At 35.3% G+C, this 22,930-nt stretch overlaps 1 protein-coding gene across 28 annotated transcripts in view; it reads right to left on the bottom strand.

The window, feature by feature from the left end:
• The window catches only part of DLGAP2 (DLG associated protein 2), a 459,301-nt gene that overhangs the window by 274,177 nt on the left and 162,194 nt on the right, over window positions 1-22,930 (bottom strand). For 4 of the 28 annotated variants that reach the window (XM_064412084.1, XM_064412075.1, XM_064412076.1 and 1 more), the window contains one exon: window positions 22,144-22,315. The exons of 22 other annotated variants lie outside the window; for them this stretch is intronic. In XM_064412084.1, coding sequence (XP_064268154.1) covers window positions 22,144-22,201 — 58 coding nt within the window. In that variant the 5' untranslated portion in view covers window positions 22,202-22,315. Of the gene's footprint in view, window positions 1-7,376; window positions 7,422-22,143; window positions 22,316-22,930 lie in introns of those variants that run through there. 2 more of the 28 variants (XM_064412080.1, XM_064412093.1) reach the window with 2 other exon arrangements.

The following is a 22,930-nucleotide window of genomic DNA, read 5'->3' as shown; positions in this document are numbered from 1 at the left end:
CCCTTTAGATATTTACCACCTCTGGATCATGTCGAATTTGTTAAGATGTTCATATAAAAACATATATAATCTCATGACATTGCCCAAATTTTTCCCCTTACTACACTTTAGAATTGCAGTGTGCTGTAGTTTTATATTAGCCAGTCTGTTTTCCTACCTGAGGGTAAAATGAGTAAACCTTGGGACAAAAAGATTCAGTATCTACAACAGATCACATATCTATACTGGATATGTGATCTGTTGCCTCTTTCCTGCCTGTAAACTTTGCTACTATTCCTGAAGTTCATACTATTGGAACTTCTTTTTTCAGCATGATTCTCTATAGACATTTGTAATCCTGTATAGTCTGTTCTATTATCCTGAAGTAACAGTGACAAGTAGAGATGTCTGCTGGAGTAAGGTGTGATGCTACAACGCAACACAAACATTCTTCCATTCAGTATGGATTATCAAGATTGGACACTCACCAAAATCTGACCAGAATTACCTCACACATTAGGCTGGATCATGATATGTGGGGACTAACCTTTATAGTGTCTGCTCTGATCTGTTTAAGCCTTGCTTAACATCACATGCAAAACACTAAAAAATTGTAAAATACACTTTCAATTAACAGACTGAAAGAAACAAATAGATTCCTTTGGGGAGTGCCTTTAGTGTCAGAATTTCAAAAATGTCTAAAAGCACTGTCTCTTGAATTAAAAATTAGTATTTCAGTTTCTACAATATAATATTTTTGCTTTCTTTGCTAGAATTTACTTTCAAGACCTATACTGTAGGTAACAGTCAGACTACATAGTCCATTGTTACAACCAGTAATAATGGATATCACACAAGCTGATTTTCTTCTTACTCATCAGAAACATCTGGAATAGTTAATATTCGAAGTACAAGACATATGAGAACCCTTTTGAAAAAAAAAAAAGCAAACAACCCAAAACATAAAAAAACCCAACAACAACAATACCACACACACAAAAAAACCCAAAAAAACCCACAAAAAAAAAGAAAAAATAACCAACCAAACAAAAAGAACCCCTCTAACCAACCAAAAGAAGAACTGTCCTATTTTGAAGAGGAGCTGTATCAAAATAGTATGCTTTTACTCACGGATATGTATTTGGGAGTGTGCAAACTGGATTATTCTTCTTCAGATATACTCTTTGGACTGCTCTGATAAGGGCTACACAATTATAGCTGTGCATGCCTCTTAAAAACCACAAAGGCTGGTGTGATTTAAAGCTGTTCATTTGTTCATACATCTATAGTATGGAATAAATCATCAGAATAATAAGAACACTTCAAAGAACAAGGAACAACCTTTATTACCTCGGAGCTGACTACTACCCCCTATATAGAACTCAGTTCAAATCAAGATATATTCATACAGTATTTTTAATTTTATCGATGACTAACTTTCTTCAACAAGGAATAACAGATATTTAGGATCTAGAATATAATATTTTCCGAATAATTCTGTGGTAAAACACACAGCCTTCTTTGAGGTCATATTAAGGAGATTTGTCAGTGCTGTAACTTTGGTTTTGTGTGCCATCCTCGAATATCAGTTAACAACAGAAATTAAAATTTCCAAATGGCTGAAAATACTCATACTGTAAATGCATATTTTTTTTATATGAGACATATAAATCCAAACTATTTTTTCTTTCAGACTTGTAAGTGGTTACAGAACACTTGTCAGAGAAAGAGCAACTAAAGCTTAAGCATTTTGAGATGTTTGCTTCCAAACTAATTACTAGCTTTCTACCTTAAAACATCAGAGGCAAAATTTTAACTACTATATTAATAGCTAAATACTTTATCAGGTGAGATTGCAACTAAACATTTTCAGAACATGCTGCCACTGTTCTTCCATTGAAACAAACTATTTTGAAAGATAAACTGCTCCCTAATCTATCAAATTCCTCTTGTTAATTAGAACTAGGGTTTTAACAGATGTCCACATGTTCCTGGCAGGCACTTCACAATCTATAGTTTAAAGCATTTTGCTCAATTAATTAATTGTCTTTTTCATGTTTATAACATGAAATACAAGCTTAAAGACCACAGGGAAATGATAATTAAATGAAGAATACAATTATTAGTCTCTGTTGTATTGGTTATTTGCAAGAATGAAATCTCATCCCAACAGGGTTAGATGAAGTCATAAAACACTTGTCTGCATTTTTAGCCTTGATGAGATTGTGATATTTATGTTCTCTTGTAACATAAACTTCTCTTAGCTGATGATGAACAACCAATCAAGAAAATATGTTTTGGATTTGCACAACAGGTATTGAAGTAATATAGCAGAAATTTGTGTAGAAAACAAAAAAGAGACATTATGTTATTTATGATCTCCCTCACGGGTGGCCAACTTTCCTCTCTTATTGGAACACCTATTAGTATGTTTTCTCCTGAGGACACTTCTCTCCAATGACTCCTCACTTAATACCTGACTCTCTCTGCTTCAAAATGTCAAGTTTACACAATTTTTCTCCTTTTATGTCACATTAATTCATTCTTCAAAATAAAAGTGGTAACAGGAAAACACTACTCTAAAATCTCATTTGTACTTTTGTTGAAAAAGACACTTTGTGGACTCCTAGTGCATTTTTACACAGTAGATGTGTGGCCTAGAAAGCAAAGAAAATATCTGCCTTTGTTGACAGTGAAATAACAAGGACTTTTTTTTAGTTTTTATGCTTCCATATCCAGTCTTCCTCTTAGAATGGTTCAGTCTATTCCTGATTTTCCAGATCCATTGACATCCACTGTACCATCTTGGCACCACAAAAGTTTTAAATGAGGGTGAATACACCTTAAAACAGATTTTTTTATATTGTTCAAGAATGGAAACAAAAGCTGAACCTCGATTTCCAGTGACAGCTCCTATACTCTTCACACATGGAGAAGGTAACAAGCAGCACATCTGAACATTTTAAACAGGTGTTAAACCTTTCTCAAGAATAACCACTGGTAAGAGTGCAACATGCCCAAAGTAAGTACTGTCAGGTTTGGGTAAATACTTTATTATTCAAGTTGGATTTTGTTTATGTGCTTTCCTTACTAGTGTATGCAGTCTTACTAACCACTTTTTTTTGTTCAATTTCACTTCTAAATGATCTGCCATCTTTGCTGGGTACTGCCCAATTATTAAATCATTTATTATATATCTTTCTGTCTTACAGACAATACTCACATTTTCAGAACTAATTAGTTTGAATCCCATTTCTGCAGTTTAAGAATACCAGTTTGCTGCTGTTTGAAATAAATGAGCAATGCATCAAATTGTTTTACAGTACTTGGGTATGTACATTTGCTGCTCCACAAAAGACTGGAAAAAGTCAAACCCCCATGCAAAAAGATTCCCAACACAATTTCTGCCACACAAAACAGATGGTGGAAGCCAATGCATAGGGTGGTTGGAGAGCACAAAAAGGAACACTGCAGAAGTAATCACTCAGGTTAGAAAGCACACATTGGAAAGACATGTTGGTTTTCTTTTGTTTGGGTATTATTTCTAACTTAAATGAATATCTACATTTATGAAGTCTTTGTAGAGATATTACTAAGTATAGTTAAAGAAAAAAGACCTCAAGATCTGGTCTTGATATTTGTTTTTTGCAGCACTTACAGTAACAAAAATTAAGCGCAGGGTTTATAATTAATATATATGAATAATAATATTTTATCTATAAAATAATTAATAAAATATTAAAGAAACTACCTGAAGTATATACTACCACTGAACACAGGGTTTGAAATGTGAATAGCCAACCTACTAGTCGTGAAAATAACATAAAAATAATATTTAGCATTTTATAATGCTGAAGTGTTTACAGTTACAGTGTGTTGCACAACACATAAATAATGCCACAGTGACAAAATTTGCAACAGCCAGAACGGTTGCCACAGTATTGGCAAATGGTGGAGAGCACTGGAGAGACTCATCATGCCTGAGTTACTGTAGAGAGTACAGCCAAGAAATGCCTTAAATTACTTTTCCAGTGCACAGCTGGGCAAGAAGCTGTAAAACTTTTAAATGTATGTCTGCACCTGGATAATGTCTCTAGACTCACTCTCCAAATGTGGGAAGTCCCTTCACACTTCCACTGACTTCCACAAGAACAGGAGGCTCTGAGCCCCTGAGGAACTGCACTGCCATTGCCACGACTGAGCTCATGAATACAAATGAACAATGAGCATTTGGACCTGCCTAAAGTGGTTTAATTGGATTTAATGGGACACCTCATATGCATCAAAGGATCTGGGTCTAATTCAGTAAATAAAGATTGATTTCCAAGCAAAATTATCATGCTAGAAGCAGGAAACCTGCCACAGAAAGGTTTATCTAAACCAATATGAGGTCTACAACAAAAGAGCAGCTGGCTATGAAGCACTAGGACAACTGGTTCCTGTTCTGAAACAGGAATGTAAGGCTGTTCCTTGGATAAAGCAATGCTTGCTCCTGGTTTTTTAACTGACAAAGTAAAATATAGTATTAAGGATTTAAAAATCACTTATATTGATTAAACAATTGTGGCAATTCTGAGCTATTATTATTAATTTAGTTCATAAATTTCAGTACTATTCTGCTGAGTCACACAAAAGGAAAACCTGGCCAACTGGATGGATATATGGCTCTATTAGTATACTGAGAAAAAGATCCTGTTATGTTTCTACAACACAGCTTAGCTTATTGAATTGAATACATGGATTGTGCAAATCAGATAGAGGAAAAAAAGACAGCAATATTACTTGGGACAGCACACAGGCACAAGGGGCAGTAGGTAAATAGCCTGAAAGACTAATTACAAAAGAGATGTGTCCCACACTGCCTATGGAAATGAACACTAATGTCACATACAGCAGTCGGAAAAAATCATCCTTATTCATTTTATACTTATTCTACCTTTATTAGACATGCGTGTTTTTAAATGGGCACCCTGGAAAAACAACACCAATACACAAATATATCCACCAATGAATTAGATTCCACTTGGATACATACAGTCATACATGGTGAACTTCATACACTATTTATGCATATATACAGCTAACACACTTGTTATAGTGTATGATCATACAAAAGGGGAATGTTCATCATCACTGACAATGTACATGTGCAGATAGGAAATACTGCTTCTTTCTCTTTGGTCGGCCTGCAAAATTTGTCCTCATTCCTTTAAAAGGGGTGACAGTTATCTCCTAGGAGGTGGCAGAAACTGCACATTTCTTTGGGAAATGCAGCAGCTCGGCTACTGCATGCCAAAGACAGAGAAGGGCTAAGAGTGAAAAAGAGAAAACACTCACATCCTGCAGCTCAAAGAGAGCCTGAATGATTTCTGAGAGCAGCAAAGGGCTGTGAGCAGAACAGGAGATACTGACACAACAGTGAGGAGATGACTGAAAGCAAAGATCACCCTGCAAGGTCACAGGGAGAAGAAGGGCAATGATTTATAAACCTTGTATTTCCATTCTGCTTCATCTGGCCACTTGGAGTTTTCTATTGCTTTTATTAATTATTCCAGTTCATAGCCTAAGAGAATCTGGCTTTTTTAACTTCAAAGCCATTTGGATCCTCTTTGGAAAACTCTTTATAAAGAAAAGGCTCAGGCCCCACACCCTCAAAGCTCTGGCAGTTTTGGCTCTCTCACAGCTCTCCGTTCTCAATGAAAGCTTAATAGAAATTACACTTTTCCACAAGAAAGATAATGTCTTTTACAAACTATAGAATAGAACCATTGGCAAGTACGACATAAAGGGTTCACTTGAGTATTACTGTATCTCCTAGGGATTTGATTTACTCAGCCTTGTGATTCTCCATTCATGTAGCTACTCTTATAAAGGAAAGAGGTGCAGCAATATTGATGATACAAAAAGTCCAGGTAAAGGAAGCATAGCAAGTGTGTCAGCAGTAAAGCAACTGTGAAGCACTGAAGCTGGAGTCCAGGCTGGGATAGCTAATAACACACTACCTTAAAATACAGATGCCTGTAACTGTGCCAGCAATCTGTGAAGTTGCACAGCTAGAACTGTACTTTACTGCCTTAGATGCAGCTTTCTGATATGAATTCTCATTTGCAGTATTTGGCCTTTATCCTCAAGCTTTTAATTTGGAGACAAGTCAAGCTGAAAGCATTTGAAGTGTACACAATAAAAACTACCATAGCTGGCATTAATCTCCAAACTTTTTTTTTTTTTTTTAAATCAATTTTCTAAAGAATCTTACTATGATCAAAGAGTTCAGGTTCCTCATCAGCTTTAGATGGTATGGATTACCATAAATCTTAAATGAATTGTATTGCTGTGATGCTTGTTTGACAACTCTTCTTACTGTCCACCACTGTAAAATGTCCTGCAAGTACAAAGCACTATCTAAGAATGCTGCACATGTGCAATTCTATGCCCTTGGAAGCTGTGAATTTAACACTAACATACTGGCAAGGATAACAGAAAGTACAGAAGAAAAATATACTTTCAGAGACAAATTCTTTTGATCTCAGTAAAGAAAATTTCCTGTCAGATAAAGGCTACAGAAAACAGGAGATTTGGTCCACTGTTTTACAGATTACTTATTTGAAAACAGGAAATAAAGCAATTTCCTAATAAGAGGGTTTGATATTTTCAAAGCCGATATAGCTATACTTATTCTGTAAAGGAAGATGTACAGACAAGTCCCCCTGCCCAAACTTAAAAAAGCAAAGTATTTGACTAAAGAAAGATTCCCTATGAAAACTAAATAGAATATTTGTATAAATGAATATTAAAAACATTCAATCTATGTAATACTATGAATTGGTAACTGACATATTAGCAGAAAAAATAAAATATTAGACTAGATCAAGAGTTTTCTGACTTTACTAATAAGAAACTTCTAATTTAAGTTCAAAACTTTGAAGAGTCTTTTCCAAAAATAATCATGATTTATTCTTCTAGAGTAGCTGTGCAATTTAGGACTAAAATTGATGAAAATTAAGTTTCACAGATTTCTGGGATTTTCTCCAGAAACTGAACAGGTATTTAAAAGTTGTATACTGGGGATGAACATGAATTTACTCTGCCTCTAATTGTAAAGAGTCATTTAGAGCAAGGAATGCAGCAGTATTCAATTTTGTTCATCTACAAAAAGACAGATTCTTCACAGCTTGGTGCTACTGGTCAGCAACGGGAGCAGTGGTGGCAGCTATGACATCCCCAATCCTGTGGCAAAACTCAGCTCATTTCCATGAAAGGACATTATTCTATACAGTCATAGGATCATAAAGAGTCAGAAAGCTCCTGTGACTAATTTTTCTTTTTTTTTTTCCTTTCCTTAAAGACTAAATATTGCTTCAACAGATGACAGAAAATATGGCAGAGTTTTCATTTACTGTTTGCGGTTCTGCTGGCTGTGAACGTGATCAGAATTGGTAGATCTGCAAAATAGATGACAAGCAGTTTTCCTGAGTTGACAGTGGTTGTGCAAAGCAATCGGACTGTTAAAGCGTAAAGTTAAATGACTGGAAGATCTGTGGATATATCTTCCCACTTTTATGTAATAATCTGTCTAGTTTTCCTCATGCCAATCTACCCACACTACATCAACATCAATAAAGGTTTTGCCCCTACACGACTTTCAATTTGCAAATCTTGAAAAATATCACATTAGGCAGAGAAACCATAAGGCAAAATGCCCTTTTTCTCTGAATTTATAAGCTTTCAATACAATAGACACCATAAAGCTTTAATATTTTGCCTCTATCTCCAAAATCTTAAAAAGAGAACATATTCTGCTTGTATGTTACAAATCCGCTAAGAAATGGAACCAGTGATGTACATCACACATAAAGAATGGTGGATGTATGGTTCTTCAGCAGATAGATGCACTTGTTTAGCAAACTTCTGAATGGAAAAGTTTAGGTATTTCTGTATAATTCAAGAGTGTCTTATTGAGAAATGCAAAGCCTTCAAGCAGATGTACAGGTATTGATTGCTACCGTAAGAAAACTATATGTAATACCACACAGTTTTTACAAAGCCCCTTTAGCAGGTTAATATGTCAAAGTAATGTATGACATAATTTAAAACAATTACACATCCTTGAAGCATACCAAGAAAAAAAACCACATTGTACTAAAGGGATATTATTTTTGCTGGGTATTGAATTTTCCAACTCTTCAGTGTAAATCTTTGATACAGAATTATAGGTTCAAAAATAATACAGTCCTTGACATCAGGAAGTGTCTTTAGAAATTAAAGGACCTTATTTTCTATGTTGCATACACCAAGCACACACAACTGTATTATCTGTGTTCTTTTTAGTCACATTTACAGTTAGAAGAAAATTATAGAGACTAAGTCCAGTACCACACAGACCATGGCACTTAGTATCAAGCTCAGGACCTTGTATTCAAAAGCACCAGCACCTTGATAACCAAGTTCTGATTCTCACAAGGGCCCTTGGGTTCAGTTCAGATCAGGTCCATTTACTGGTCTCAATCCTGCAAATAACCAATGGCAAAGCCATTATTTTGGCACAGAGCTGTAGATACTGGCTGAAGTCTTCTGGAGAATCATGTTTAGAGTGCAAATACAAAGGTATCCAAAACTGCGTTAAGGGTGGTTGTGTCTTCTGGATAAATGGAGAGTACACTGTGGTAAGTGCTACCAATTATGTTATGTGCCTGCAGTGTGTGGCTTGTTCTCATACCAATAACTTAAAGAATAATAGAGTGTGAACAACAGGAGTCCCAAGAAAAGTTTGAAGACAGGAGGGGATAATAAATAAGCAGTTTCATATTGATAAGCTTTCTGCTTCAAATCTTCTAAAGTGCATATTCAAATTTTTGAAATTTCATCCTTACAGTACTCTGCAGTTTACACCATAACTTAAAATGCTATGCAAATCCATGTCAACATATTTACTAAAGTCTTGCTAGCAAAAATATTCTGTGTATCTAATACTGTTAATTGTGCTTACCACACCATTTGCAATCCTATTTTCATAAATAAATTATGAAAAAATATTCCTGATGGTATCGGGTTTTAAACAAGTTCTCTAGCACTGAAGGTGTTAGCAAGTAAATTCAATTCCATTACAACAAATGGAAAGGGGTGAATACTGATCTAACAGCATTTGAAGCTATTTTTAACTTTTCCTACTTCTAGAATCATCAATGTAATCTTAAATGCTTTTCTAGTTTCTAATGCAATTATATATTCTTCATTACTACTGTAGCAAAGAAAAGAATTCTAGAGGTGGAATTTCCTTCACTGCTTAGTATGATGACATCCATGCAAAGGCATTTCCAGTCACAGCACAGGCAAAACTCAAAATAACGTATTACATCTTCAATGTAATGGTTTTCACTTTAGCTTGTTTTTTTCCTCCCCAAAGTCAACAACTATTCAATGAAACTCTTGAGTTTTTCTTACTATTTATGTTAAATATACAGACTTTCATAATATTCTTGAAGAACTTGGTGGAGCTCACAGCTAGAATAAGAGAAGAAGTTATTTTCATTCCTGAAAATAGAGGCAGAAAGAGACAAAAAAGCCAGGAAAGAAGAGTCAGTATAACCAAAGTTTAGAGATAAACAATGCAAGCTGAGTGGAGAGCTTGTTTTATTGTATACTTGCTATAAAAATAAGGGAGCAAAGGAAGAATTCTGACTGAACAGGCAGTTTGTAGACTGCTTTTTAAGCTATTTGTTTATGTCATTCATGAAGAAACTCAAAACAACCTGAATCATTGTAAGGACTACGATTTTAACTGAAAGGCTTTCCTATGTTAAAAGTTATGGAGTTGGTTATATAGTAAAGAATTTTGACCTATCTACGTCAAAAGAATGGTTATTGAAGAGTTTAATGGGCTCTTTCAGTTCATGCACAGCTACAGGTATTGCTAGCTACCCAAAGAGTAATAAAAGGAAATATTTTAAATGTTTTTACTGTATTGTATCCTTTTGTTTTACAATCTACTTGATGATGAACTCACACCTTCCTCAAAAAACAAATAATGAAATTCTAGTAAACATCATAAGTTATAATGACAGAAAAAATTGATTTTTTTTCTCTTTACTTACTAAACAAAATAATATTTTGAAACATAATAGCTAATTACATTCTGGCAAAAAAAGCACAGACATTTCTAAGAACCAAATAAATTTTTCTGAATTAAAATATGGAAGAAGGCTATTTCACCACTCCATTTTAAAAAAAAAATTAAACTAATGTTTTATACGTCTGCAGAAATAAATGTTTTTAATTACTTTAATGCATTGTAATTATTGTGCCTATCCAGGAAGGTTCTGGAGGCTCATTCTGTTTCCAAAACTAATGCAGTTGGTAGGCAAAATCACTCTGTCTGCCTGTGTGTATGTAATCATCATAGCAATGCAGAAGGGAGCTCTATAAAGGTATAAGGGAAATAATATTTTAAAATAAGTGCCTAAAGTTTCGTTAATAAATTATTGTGAATTCTGTGTCTGAATGTATGGTATTCACATAGACCAAAACTGGAATGTCCCTTTTCAAAAAATTTCAAGTACTGGGAAATCTATACCCTGAACAAAGTAAATCTGTGCCGTATGAATTTCCCTAGTCAGTGTTTGGAGTCCTTTCTCTAGTTAGAACAATGAAAGTTCCAGCTATGTGACACTGTAACCTTAATAAAACAAAACACTATAAAGCAGCAAGGAATAAGCTCTCACAAGACAAAGATCAGGTTAGATTTCCTCCTGTTTCAAACTATAATTTGACAACTGAACTCTAAAGATACCCCTGGAAAAAGTCCATGGAGGAGAAGAAAATCATCATGGAGACAGGGAATTGCTTTTCATTGTTTCAGTGCAGGACAAAGGAAGGGTAGTTGGGAAAGTGGTCTGTGTGTTGTATATAACCTGAATAGAAGTCTTGAGCAAAGAGCCCTGTCAGTCTGGCTTCCTCCAGGGGCACGACATTCATTTACACAGAGGATAACTCCTGAGACTGCATAATGTGCTAACGTGAATAAATTTATTCCCTGCCAGAGGAAGATTTTACTGTACTATTATTATCAACTAATCTTCTCCATTCATTTTACAGGTTAAAAAGACAAGCAAAAAGTAAATTTTTGCAGTAAATGAAATATTTCACTGAAAAGTATTTTGTCAATGCATTAACACATACATTTCTTTATGTAAGACAAACTTGTAAGCAACTTAATGAGTTCACTTTATGTCATCAGCAACATAACAGCTGAGGTGCCTTCACAGCATGGATCCTTAATAGAAAAAAAATACCATCTATAAAGACTGCACAAATCTATGAAGCTGTTTCTCAAAATATTCTAGAAAAAAAAGGGATCTAGTTCTGAGAGTTTTCCACTCTCTGAGGACTAATCCACATGATATGGAAGCATATAGCTGACTCAAACAGAATTCATGATTGCATATGTTCATGTTTTGAAAATGTTGAGTAAGACTGTATGAAATATACTTTAAGCATCAGATGAAGAGTTGTTTTATCTTTCCCTTATTTTTGCAGTTTCTCCCAAACAAAGCAAGAGGTCAACTCAACTCAAGAAAAAGAATCATCTGAGTAAAATTCCTCAGGTGGCATGCCACTTATTAGCACCTGATACATTTCTATTGGAATTATTTATCTCCCAAAATAATCAAAATTTACAGTCACAGAATTATTGAGGTTGGAATAGACCTTCAAGATCATTAAGCCCAACAATAAACCTGACACTGCAAGTCCACCACTAAACCATGGAGTTCAAGTCAATTACTGTGATCACCAAGTGCCACTTCTGGACATCTTTTAAATACCTCGAGGAATGTTGATTCAACCACTTTCCTGGGCAGCCTGTTCCAATACTGGACAACCCTTTCAGTGAAGACATTTTTCCCAATATCTAAACCTCCTCTGGTGAGATTTGAAGCCATTTCCTCTTGTCCTATTGTTTGTTATTTACATCTTCTTTAACAAAGAATAAGAGCCACGTTGTGTAATTTTATGCAGCCTTTCAGCTGGAACCAGTGCCTGTGGTTTAATATCAGAATACGTCTACAATTCTAAACTAACGAATAAAGAGAATATGTGGATAATATATAATAGGTTTGTCTTAATTGTGCTTCCTACATAATCTAAGTACACCTTGTTTCTCTGTATAAGGCTAACTGTACTTCAGCAGATTAGAATTCCCATTGATTTAAGTAGGAAGGGGGAAAAGAAAAATCTATACTTTGCTAAAGCTGCAGCACTCTGTTTACCAATAATGATTATGTTCTTAGTTTAGGAGACAGAATGTCTATTTGTCTACTGAGAAAATTCTATAAGACAACAATATCCACTTTTCACCAAAATATTAATTAGGCTTCTAGTGCCTAACTGTAGTCCCACAACATAATCAATGGGTTATTTCCCAATGCTTCATTGTATGCTTCAAGCATGTAATACTGTATCAAGACCTACAGCCCTCTAAACACTTACTTACTTTTCTTTGAGATTAAACTCACCCATACCATGATAGATCCAGTTGCCATGGGGAACCAGAACATTTCTCCCATATTTAAAAAAAGCCCAAATTCTATCTCTACAAACATGCTTTTTTTTTTTTCTGATTGTTTGGGAGAAAGTCTTCAATTTCATACTGTTTCTACTAACAAAATATGTCTTTTTTTTCATGGCCTACTTCTTCCCTCCAAGAAGAAAATTAATGCAAAAGTCTGGTTCCATTTCCAAGCTGCACAAGATATCACTACCATTAACTCCTTTTCACTCTGTGTTACACTCTGTATTGGTAAACTGCCTTCATACAAGTGTATGAAAGAGCATCTCTATCATTACTGCATACAGCTTTTCACTTTCAATTTTTATTTTCTTTTCTAATGCTCTACAATTTACTGTTGTATATTTGTTGGTCTGGTGACAGCCTTGATGATACACAATTAATAGACAGTTAATATAAGTAAATTTTTTCTATATATTGGTTTTCATTCCAAAATGAGTCCTTAAGTTGAAAATCTCCTGAAAAATGCAATTCAATTATTAAAATGAAATTATTCTTATGCATAAAATCATGACCATAACTACCATAATCTCCCCCATTTGGGGGAAAAAAATAAAATTAAGTTCTCCAAGCCTCCAAGACCTTGAGGTGTGATATTTACAGGATCATAAAGTTAAGTTTCTTTAGTGTTCTTGTTATTTTATGGTTATTAACATGGAAATTTTCTTCTGAATTTTAGACTTCTCTCTTTCACTCTCTGAAATCTTGGTTTCATTCCGTGCTTCAGTTGTTTAAGTACATATTTGTGCTTTGCTTCCTAAAGCTTTCCAATTAGCAAAGCATTTCCTGAGTTTTCCAGTCAGTACTCTGATGGCAGAACCAGCTTCTGAAGATTTAGAAAGTTGAGACTACCACTATTCAAATAACTCATTAGAAACATAAAATATTTAATCTCCAGCTAGCTTAACATTTTTAATACATATTGAAAACAATTTTGCTGCAACTGGCAAGAGACCACTAAGTTAAGCTTAATTCCATTAAAGCCAGCTACTATGACCATATAATAGGAATGTCTTACGTAACTAAGTTGATAGAACTCTTTGAAGACAATGCTGAGAGTGACATGGATGGTATGCATTTTTCAAGAAGCATTTGATCTTCTGAAGGCTACACATCAAAGATTATTGGTTATTGTAAGGAAACCTTACACAGAATAGAACATATTTTAGAGAACTGAAAAGTGCATAGTTCCAGGAAGACACAAACATTTTTGTCTTGATAGCTGTAAATTATAAGAAAAACATAAGTCTTTTAGTAGCTTAGACACCACACTGGAGATATGAGAACACAGAAGCATCAACCCATGCAATTTAGTACAGTGAAATTCTGCTACATTGAAAAATATGGGTGTATATATTTATATCCTAAAATTTTAGTCAAGAAATGCATCCTATTCTGGACCATTACTGTGAATAGGAAGGAATCAACCTTTTTAACTTTATGTCACTGCTTCTGTGAAAAATAATGTACCTAGAGGTATTAACTATGAAGTTGTGTCTCCATTTATTTTAAATTGGAAATAAGAAGTCACTTGTCTGCTGATTTTTTTTATTTTCTTTGTTTGCTTTCCCCCTTTTGTAGTAGTTGAGTTAAAATAATTAGCCAGCCTTTTGTAGAACTGAGATGTATTTGATTTTAGAATAATCTCTATAGAAAATCAGAGAAGTTTTCAAATGCCTTTGAGTAAACGGTATAAATCATTATGAAAACATACCAGGGTGACAATTCCTGTAGTGCACTGGGAGAGATCAGATGCTTCACATGTTCTCTGAGCTATGAATTATGATATTCAGAGCAGGTCTATCTCCTTTGAAATCAAGTACTCCTTATATCTGAAGATCTAGCACCAGTTGGTTCATATTTTTCATATTCTCAGCATACACTTCCTCTAAAGCTGATGAGTCTATCATTCTTTCAGAGCAAATATATGCAAACATGCAAGGTCAGTTCAGTATTCAGAAATTGTCATCAATATTTGGTAATTACACTGCTGTTTAGGAATGAAAAGTAATAAAAATGTCATTTATTCATAAGCATTAGAAAACCTAAACATAGCCTTTCTGCTTTTGATGAATATTGAAAAGTTAAGTTATTCTTCACTTAAGCTCATATGACTAGTTTGTATATCTAACCTCTGAAATTGTTTCATAATAAGCTCTCAATAATGACAGACTCCACTGATTTACTGTCTAGAATATCCATTGACTGACTGAACCCACAATGATGAAACAATTGTATTCCCAGCAGCATCTATGCTTATACAGCATATGCAGTGATACATCTCTGGTTTGATATTATTTAAAACCTTATTCTGAATTGCCTACTTTCCATATGTCTATATTTTTACAAGAAATCTGGAAGCATTAACATGGTTAGTTTATCTACTGATTCCATTAATCAGCCTTTGACTACATGCTAGCAATCTCTCTTGGATACACTTGGTTTATGTCTCTCATAGACATCATCTTTGTTTGGGGTTGTTTTAAAGAACATTTTACAATGATGCTATTTTAAAGCTATGCCCTGGTTATACTGTATTTGAATACTGGTAAGGTTGGAATGACACATGACAAATCTCCAGATTAAAAGTTATTTACCAATTTACCATTACATTCCAGGGATCTTCTACTTCCATTTTTGCACCAATATAGTACAAAAATTCTGAAGAGTAGACCAGCAGGAACATATTTAAACAGCAAGGAGAGCATGAAAAGAATGAAAGCTTCATCTTATGCTTATAAGTTTACTTCATACAGTCTTGATAGCTGCAACAGCTTTTACTGTTCTTTCAAGTTTCTGCCATATGACTGGTTTTTAAGCATTTGAAGCATCTGCTTTTTAGCAAAATATGCTAAAAAGCATCAGAAAGCCTCCTCCATGTTCAAGCTTCCCACTCTTATAGATAACTCCTATTTTTTCATGGATAGAATGAGCTTTTTTTTCTTTTTGTTTCCATGGACCTTTTAAAGTTAAAACATCCATTTATAAAGGAACCAATGGGAAATGTCCACCTGAAGAAAATTAGCTTTACAGTTTGGGAAATAAATGAAACCTACTGAGGGTGTGGAGAAGCAAAACTTTTTCTATTACAGACTTCAAACATACTGTATAACAGCTTAAAAAACCCAGTTTAAAAAAAACCCTAACTAAAAGGTCATATAAAGACAGTCCCCGAAAAAACCCAAAAGACAATATGGTCTTGTTTGTTAGTTTATTATCTTAACTACTCACCTCACCTACTTTGGTAAAATTCAGAAGTTTCAGTAAGATGCAAGTTACCCCAATATGAACAGGAGAAATTATAGTCTAGATAAATGAACTGTGTTATGATACAGCAGTCCTTGCCATATCATCCTGCCCTTGCATCTTCAGCATTAAGTTTAGCATTTGCTAAGACCCAAAAGCATTTAAATTCCAGACCTTTAGTATTTAATTACAATCCCAGCTGGAGTCAGTCCTTCCATAGTGGCATGCAATAGCTTATAGAACGTAGCCATCATAGACTGTTGCTCAGTGATTCAATATGACAGACTCAAAACAAATGTGTTCTCATACAAAAACATTATATTCAAAGCTATATTTTACTAGATGTATTCACAGAATTAATTTCTGATAATTTGATCTAATTCAATCATTTTAGGTGCTTGGCTTTATAAAACAGGACAAAATTCATTTTGCTGCCTTTCCTGATTTGAATCAGGGAACAAGATTCTCAGAATGTTTGTGAATGAGTCACAATACATCTGACATTAAAACATGTACACCTGCAAAGATAAACACACAAAAATATAAAAAACTTCCTTGTGATCTCATTTATATTATCTAAGTAATTAATCAGTCAGACAAGGCATACATGAAAAGAACTTCTACTATAATCACTGGCAGTAGCACAGTGACAGAAACATTACATTCAGGAAAACAGGACGAACACAACTATCATAACTTGTGCAGTGAAGTGAAAGAGATAAATCCAACACAAAAATATACTCATGTCCCTAAAAATTAAACTAAAACAATATCTGTAGTGAAAGAGAATACCTCAACTTTAAATCTTAAACCATTCTAGTTTACAGAGATTTCTGTCTAATAATAGACAGACATAACTTTGCCAGTCTAAACTGATGTCAGAGAGAAACACTAATTTTCCTTATATCTGAGATCAGGAGAGGATTAACATTCAATTGATTTTTTTCTTCCTTTTTTTTAATTAACTCACACCTTACCTCTCCATTCAGAAGGTTTTGTAGAGTTCCATGAGTATTTTGGTTATTGCAGTTATCAAAAAAATTCATCTCTTAGAGAGTTTCAGTTCTTCACACCTAACTTTGAATATTTCCATAAAATAGAAGCTCAAAATATTCCCTCTCTCTACAGCCATTGGAGAGAGACTGAGGTAAATCTCTCAGAGACAGTAAAAGCAGCTATTACCTTTGTCTCCTTAAGCAAAACTCTGAAAGTTACCGGCAATAAATATTGGCTAATCTCTATCTTGACCCCATTGTGTAAATAGGATCATCTTAAATTCTTATTCAAATAATAATAATTTTTAAAATTATCTGTTGAATAAAGGAGTTTACAGACAGCAATCAAACCCATTCAATTTCTTACTCAAAACAGTTTCATACTTAACCACAGTTCTGTACTCACAGATCCCTGGATTATGATATAATGGCTGAAAGCCATTCACATATGTGAAGTAATATTCAGCAGTGCTCTGATGAAAACATTGGCAGCCTCTAAAACTCTCACAGAAATAAAAGAAATCATGCTGGATATTTAACCTTTGAACTATATATAGCCCTGTAGAATGATGTGAGCCTGTGAATTACAGTAACAAAACCTGTTGGCTGTTTTTCATAATAGATGATGAAGAAAGAGGTTATTGTCATGATAACAGCTGGGATTCTGAATAGATCTCCACAGCAAAACATATTACAAGTGGGCACCAGAGGACAGTCAAAGTCTTCATTCATTTATAGATATTAAAATTTTGTAAATTATGTACTGTGGCTGCCTTAATGCTTTTCTCCAGCTATCATCCTGGAGCATGATGGGGAAAACTTCCTGGCTCATGAGCCACACCTGAAGGCTTTTGCCCTAGATAAGTTCATAGACATACACACATCCCTACATACTTCCAAGAGAGAATGAGCACTCCACTCCCTTGCAGCAAGATGTATGACTGATTAAAGAATGGTGATATAGTTAATTTCTAACAAAGCTGCTGTGACTATCTCACTTCTAAATTACTCTGAAACAAAGGAGGAGAACACTGCTGAAGTGCAAATGACATAGTACTTATATTCTTGTTAATCACTCTTGTTAGTTAGTTTGTTTATAATGGCACTGAATTCGAATTCAGCTGAGTGTCCTGGACCCATTAAACCTGTTAAAAGAGCATTTTGAAAGGGAAGAATTTGACCTCTCTTTTCAAACGTACAGAGAGGTAAGCAAAGCATCAAGTTCAGACTTTTCCTCCTACATAATTTCTACAAATTCCAGTCTGCTGTGGGTGTTTTTAAAAGAGTATTGATCCAGATTTAAAGAACAGAGTAACAAACGAAATGATAATATTATTTCTTAGCTATTCCTCTCTTTGTTTTGTAAACAATACAGTGTTCTTCAGTTTACAAATGAATAACTGTCCCTATGTTATACTCTTCTCAGCATAACAATTGACAGTAAAGGAGAAAATGGGCACAAATTGAAATATAGGAAATTCCACTAAAAATTTAGAAAAAAACTTTTTTCTCCATTAAACTGATAAAACATTGGATTAATTCCCCAGAGAGTTTGTGCAGTCCCCATTCTTAGTGGCAAAACCCTACTGAGTTGGACAGTGTCATAGGCAACCAGCTTTCAGCTGGTGAGCTCTGACTGAAAAATCTCTGGGGATGTCTTCCAAACTCAGCTATTTCTGTTATTCTGTGAAATAATTCCATCTTAAGGCATCTGCTGAACATGCATTTTCAGCATAAAAGCTCAAATCATAACTGCATTCCCAGAAGAAAACTGAGCAGCTAGGAGATCAATGACACCTTTGACACTGGAGGTCAGTACAGTATTTCTTGCCTGATAATCTTAGACTTTACTCTAGGCCAAAGCTGGTGTTACTGTTGCATTCCTAGGGCAAATGTTGGCATAAAAAAGTTCCCATTTAAACAATCTCTTTAAATAAATATAGTAATGATATAGCAATCTCATACTGAGTGCCTATTTTCTTCTTAAGATGGTTATCTACTGAAGATTCAGTTTCCCTCTTCTCTTGGCTGATCTGTTGCTTACTGAATGTCACCTGGAGTGAGGTAAATGGCCAGTTTTTCAAACAGCCCACTTTGGCACATAGAGTTCAGAGGCCACTTCATCCTCAGAAAGGTGTTTCAGTACTGATTTATTATTCAATTTATAGAATGCTGAACTAATAGTGAAAAAGATGTTCTTCAACCAGAATATTTTCCTGATGCTGTACTACACAGTTTACCTCTGTAGATGCAGTTTGTGGTTTTGTCTAGCCTACCTGAGAATGATTAGACACACTGAAGAGGAAGGAAACTAAAAGTCAATTCCTTCCTAATTCCAGGCAAGCAATACTGCCTCACTGATTCAAACCAAGAGCAGATTCCTTCACCATACTTGATCAGGTGTGTTGTAAGAGAAATGAGAAGCAGAGCTTCTTTCATATCCATCCTTCCCTTGCCCATTAGTTCAGTTTACAGTGTCAATCACTTTCCTGAGCATGTATAGCTCACAAGAGCACCTGAGAGCACCAGATGTGAGGAAAATTCCTTTTCCTTAAACCTTGAATGGCCATAAAAGTCAGGATATATATATATGTCATTAATCATTTAATATTGATTGGTAAGTTAGACTGTCCAAAATACAAAAAATAACCACTCTTTCCCTCAAATATGGAAGTAATTGGCAATCTAAATGAATAAACACTCTTGGATACATGAAAGTTCTTCTTTAAAACATTTGTTTCCTTTGCTGAGAAATTTGGCAAAATTTGTCTCAAATTTTTTCCTAAAACAACTTCTTCCTTGATTTCAGAAACAACTATTCTGTAAAAATAAAAACTATTAATAACATTTGAAGTAATAAAGTTTTAAGTATTTCTTGCTTCCCCTTCTACTTTAAATTATTTCAAGGATAAAGTCCTGTAACCAGGAAGCATAGAAGTCCCAACGGTGGAACACAAAAGGCTCAAGAACTACCAGACAGGAAACCACCCATGAGATTCCTTTTGAACAATGCACAAGAACACATCTGAATGTGCAAGAACGAGAAGAAAAATCTAGTGAGGATTGGTCACTTCTAATATAGTTTGTTATATGCAATATTTAAATAATATATCTGGACATGAAAATGAATGTATTACAGGGACCTATTTCTGTTCAGACACCTCAAGGCTGAAAATGGCACAGGCGCCTTGGGATTCATTATTCCCATTTGCCCTCATGGGTGTCCAAGGCCTTTTGATGTTTGAAAGAATTCTGATATCAGAGTACTTGACTAATGCAGGAGCACCCTTGCTACTTTCAGGGGTCTGCAGCTGCAGCTGCTGGCTACCTGCCTGCTGGGCTGTGTTTGCATTCCCCTCACTCTTCAGCTGCCAGCCAGCTCTCCCTGCCTACCCCTCACAGCTCCTGTTGCTCAGCCATCTTCATCTTCTTGTTTGCCTCACTGCCACCATAGCATCTACTAAACAACTGGGGTTTCTTCTTTCCCAGGTTTCTTTTCCTACAAAAGACTGCCCTTCTTAATGTCTAGTTTCATGCACAATTCAGAACAATTCTGAAAGTGATGTCAAACTCTTTTCTCTAATAGGCGAGCAGAGTTGGATGCTGTGAATTCTGGTAGGAGTTTCTGGTTTAATTCACAGGCTTTAGATTCAGAGCAGAATTAGGCCATTTGATGCTAAATTCTCAGGATGTGTCTGAATAAAAATAGTACAAATACTGTGGCATTCAAGCTCTTCATCCATAATATATTCATCTTGAAGTGCACAGCTGCCATGCATATATTTATGTAACTGTTATCTGTAGAAATAGTTAAGTATTCAGTTCAACTCTGAAAAAAATATTTAGAAAAGTTAAAGAAGGCTAAGTGGTGAGCACAAGCAAGAGGGATAGTCATTAGACATACATGTCTTCAGAAGGCAGCAAATGACCAACATTTTCACTTGAATCACTGAAAATACATAACATAGCTAGAAAATGTACAGAGAGGAACGAGGACGGCCAGACGTTTGGAGAAGTGAGGAATCTAAGCAGAATGCAACTTTTCAGTTAATAAGCAGACAGCTTAAGGGGGCAATGACAAGCATTCACTTTTCACAGTCAAAACACTTGAGGCAATCCATAAAATACTCAAACACAAGGCTTTAACCAAAAAGAATGTAATTAATTTATAGAATCTATTTCCATAACATTTTTGAAATCAATAGTGTAAACATGTTAAAAAACAAGACTGGATAAAACCATGAACAATTGAGACATCAGAAACTTTTAAACACAAGTATGACCTCCAGCCTTAGAGGACCAGACACAACCAGAAGCAGCATATGGATCAGACAGGAAGGTGGCAGCATTCCCTACAAACCCCATCTCCTGTACTGTTTTTCACTATCAGCTACTGAGTTCTTTTGTCTCTCCCATTTTGGCAGCTGTCTTGCACTTGCCCTACACTGTTCCTAACCTTCACAAATAAAAATGCTGCAAGTAACCTGGTCTATGCATGCAGTAGCTGCTGAGGGCTACAGAACATCTGTAACCTCCCTGCTCTGCCCAGCTGGTACAGCTATGCAGAACCTCCTTACACCTGACTCTACTTTGGCCAGATTTCTGCTTCCTTCCTTTCTAAACTTAACTGTGCAAAGTCTTTGGTGCAGCAATACAAGCACGGTCATATTAATCACCAATATTTTTATTCTGTTGCATCTCTAGCAGGCTCTTGGCAGTATAGCAACAAACATCCCAGTAATAAATGAGCTTTTAAGTGCACCAAGCTTTACTATTCAGCAGCTGGCTTGTGGTCTCTGATCAAAACTTAATGTATATGACCCCTGCATAGGCAGCACACCAAATAGCAATAACAGCAACAACACTAATAAAAATGTAACATATTGCTCTGACCTCAAGTTAAGAACACAGGTCAACTATCTTCCTAACTATACCAAAATCTATTACTTCAGGGGCTCTTTTCCTAAGCTACACTAACACACTACTGAATTGCAGTGAGTTAGGTAAGTAGGAGCACAATGCCCATTAAGCCTCCATAAACAATTAACTTTTGCAGCTGAGCTTTACAACAAAACAACCTGTCTGCTGCCATGGGATGTTGTTTCACTTCATGTAGGTCATTGGTGAGGTAATAGACAGTTTTACCCAGCAACAGCAGAAAAGTAGCAAAATACCAGCACAACACATCCTTTGATAGGCTTAATAAAAATAGAGATCAAGTTTATAACAGAAAAAATTGGAAAAAACCCACAATTACCTCACTTAAATGTATTTCAAATGTTTGCAAAATATACAGAATTTTACTGCTAAAGATACCCCAACAAAACATACATTCAATGTAAAAAAATGCCTTAAACTTACCTCTTAGTTTACACTGATTTAATATATTTTTTCTTCTACTTTTCAACTTTCCTTGCATCTTGGGAATATAGTGGTTTTCTCCACCCGTTTCCTTCCTCTCACCTCCTCCCCCTCCAATCTGGCCTCCTTTCCTTCCTTGGAGGTTTTTAAGCTTTAATTTGAGAGTGTAAAGCTGAAAAATATTTGATACAATTTTTTTTTTTAATTAGAGAATTGAGCTCCTCACCATGGTTGAAGCATTTCTGGGAACAGCACCAAAAAGCTGGAAGCTACTGCACTGAGTAGCCACAGCTTATCTCTTAAAATCATCACTCATTTATTTTTCCCAGACAACTAATGTTTCAGCATTTTAACTTACAGACATGACTGCAGTTTAGGAAACTAGAAATGAGTCCGAGTCTCTTTGTTCAATTTTGGAACGTGAAAACTAGATTCCCAAATTCCAGCGTGGGCCCATCTCCAGCTGGAACAGGAACAAGACTCACCAAGTGGGATTTGACAATGTATGAGCTGAGGCTTAAGTTAGTCACATTTTAAATGAGCTCAGAAGGGTATTGATGATTATATGTTCCAACTGGAGGAGGTGGTTGTCAGTCTGCCTGCAGTGTGCATGTCACCACACCGGGGAAGGGGAAATATTTTAGAGCTTGTGTGGGATTGGGCTTGCTGAATGGAGCACTTGGGAAGTCTCCTCTCCTATAATTTGGATATTGTTGGGGAAGAGGGGAAAAAATATAGGTTAGATATAATCTTCAGGAACTCTGGCATTTCTGTATGGAAGTGAGTG

This window comes from Passer domesticus, chromosome 3, assembly GCF_036417665.1.
Source record: "Passer domesticus isolate bPasDom1 chromosome 3, bPasDom1.hap1, whole genome shotgun sequence".
NCBI lineage: Eukaryota > Metazoa > Chordata > Aves > Passeriformes > Passeridae > Passer > Passer domesticus.
This window is presented reverse-complemented; position numbering and strand designations above follow the sequence as displayed.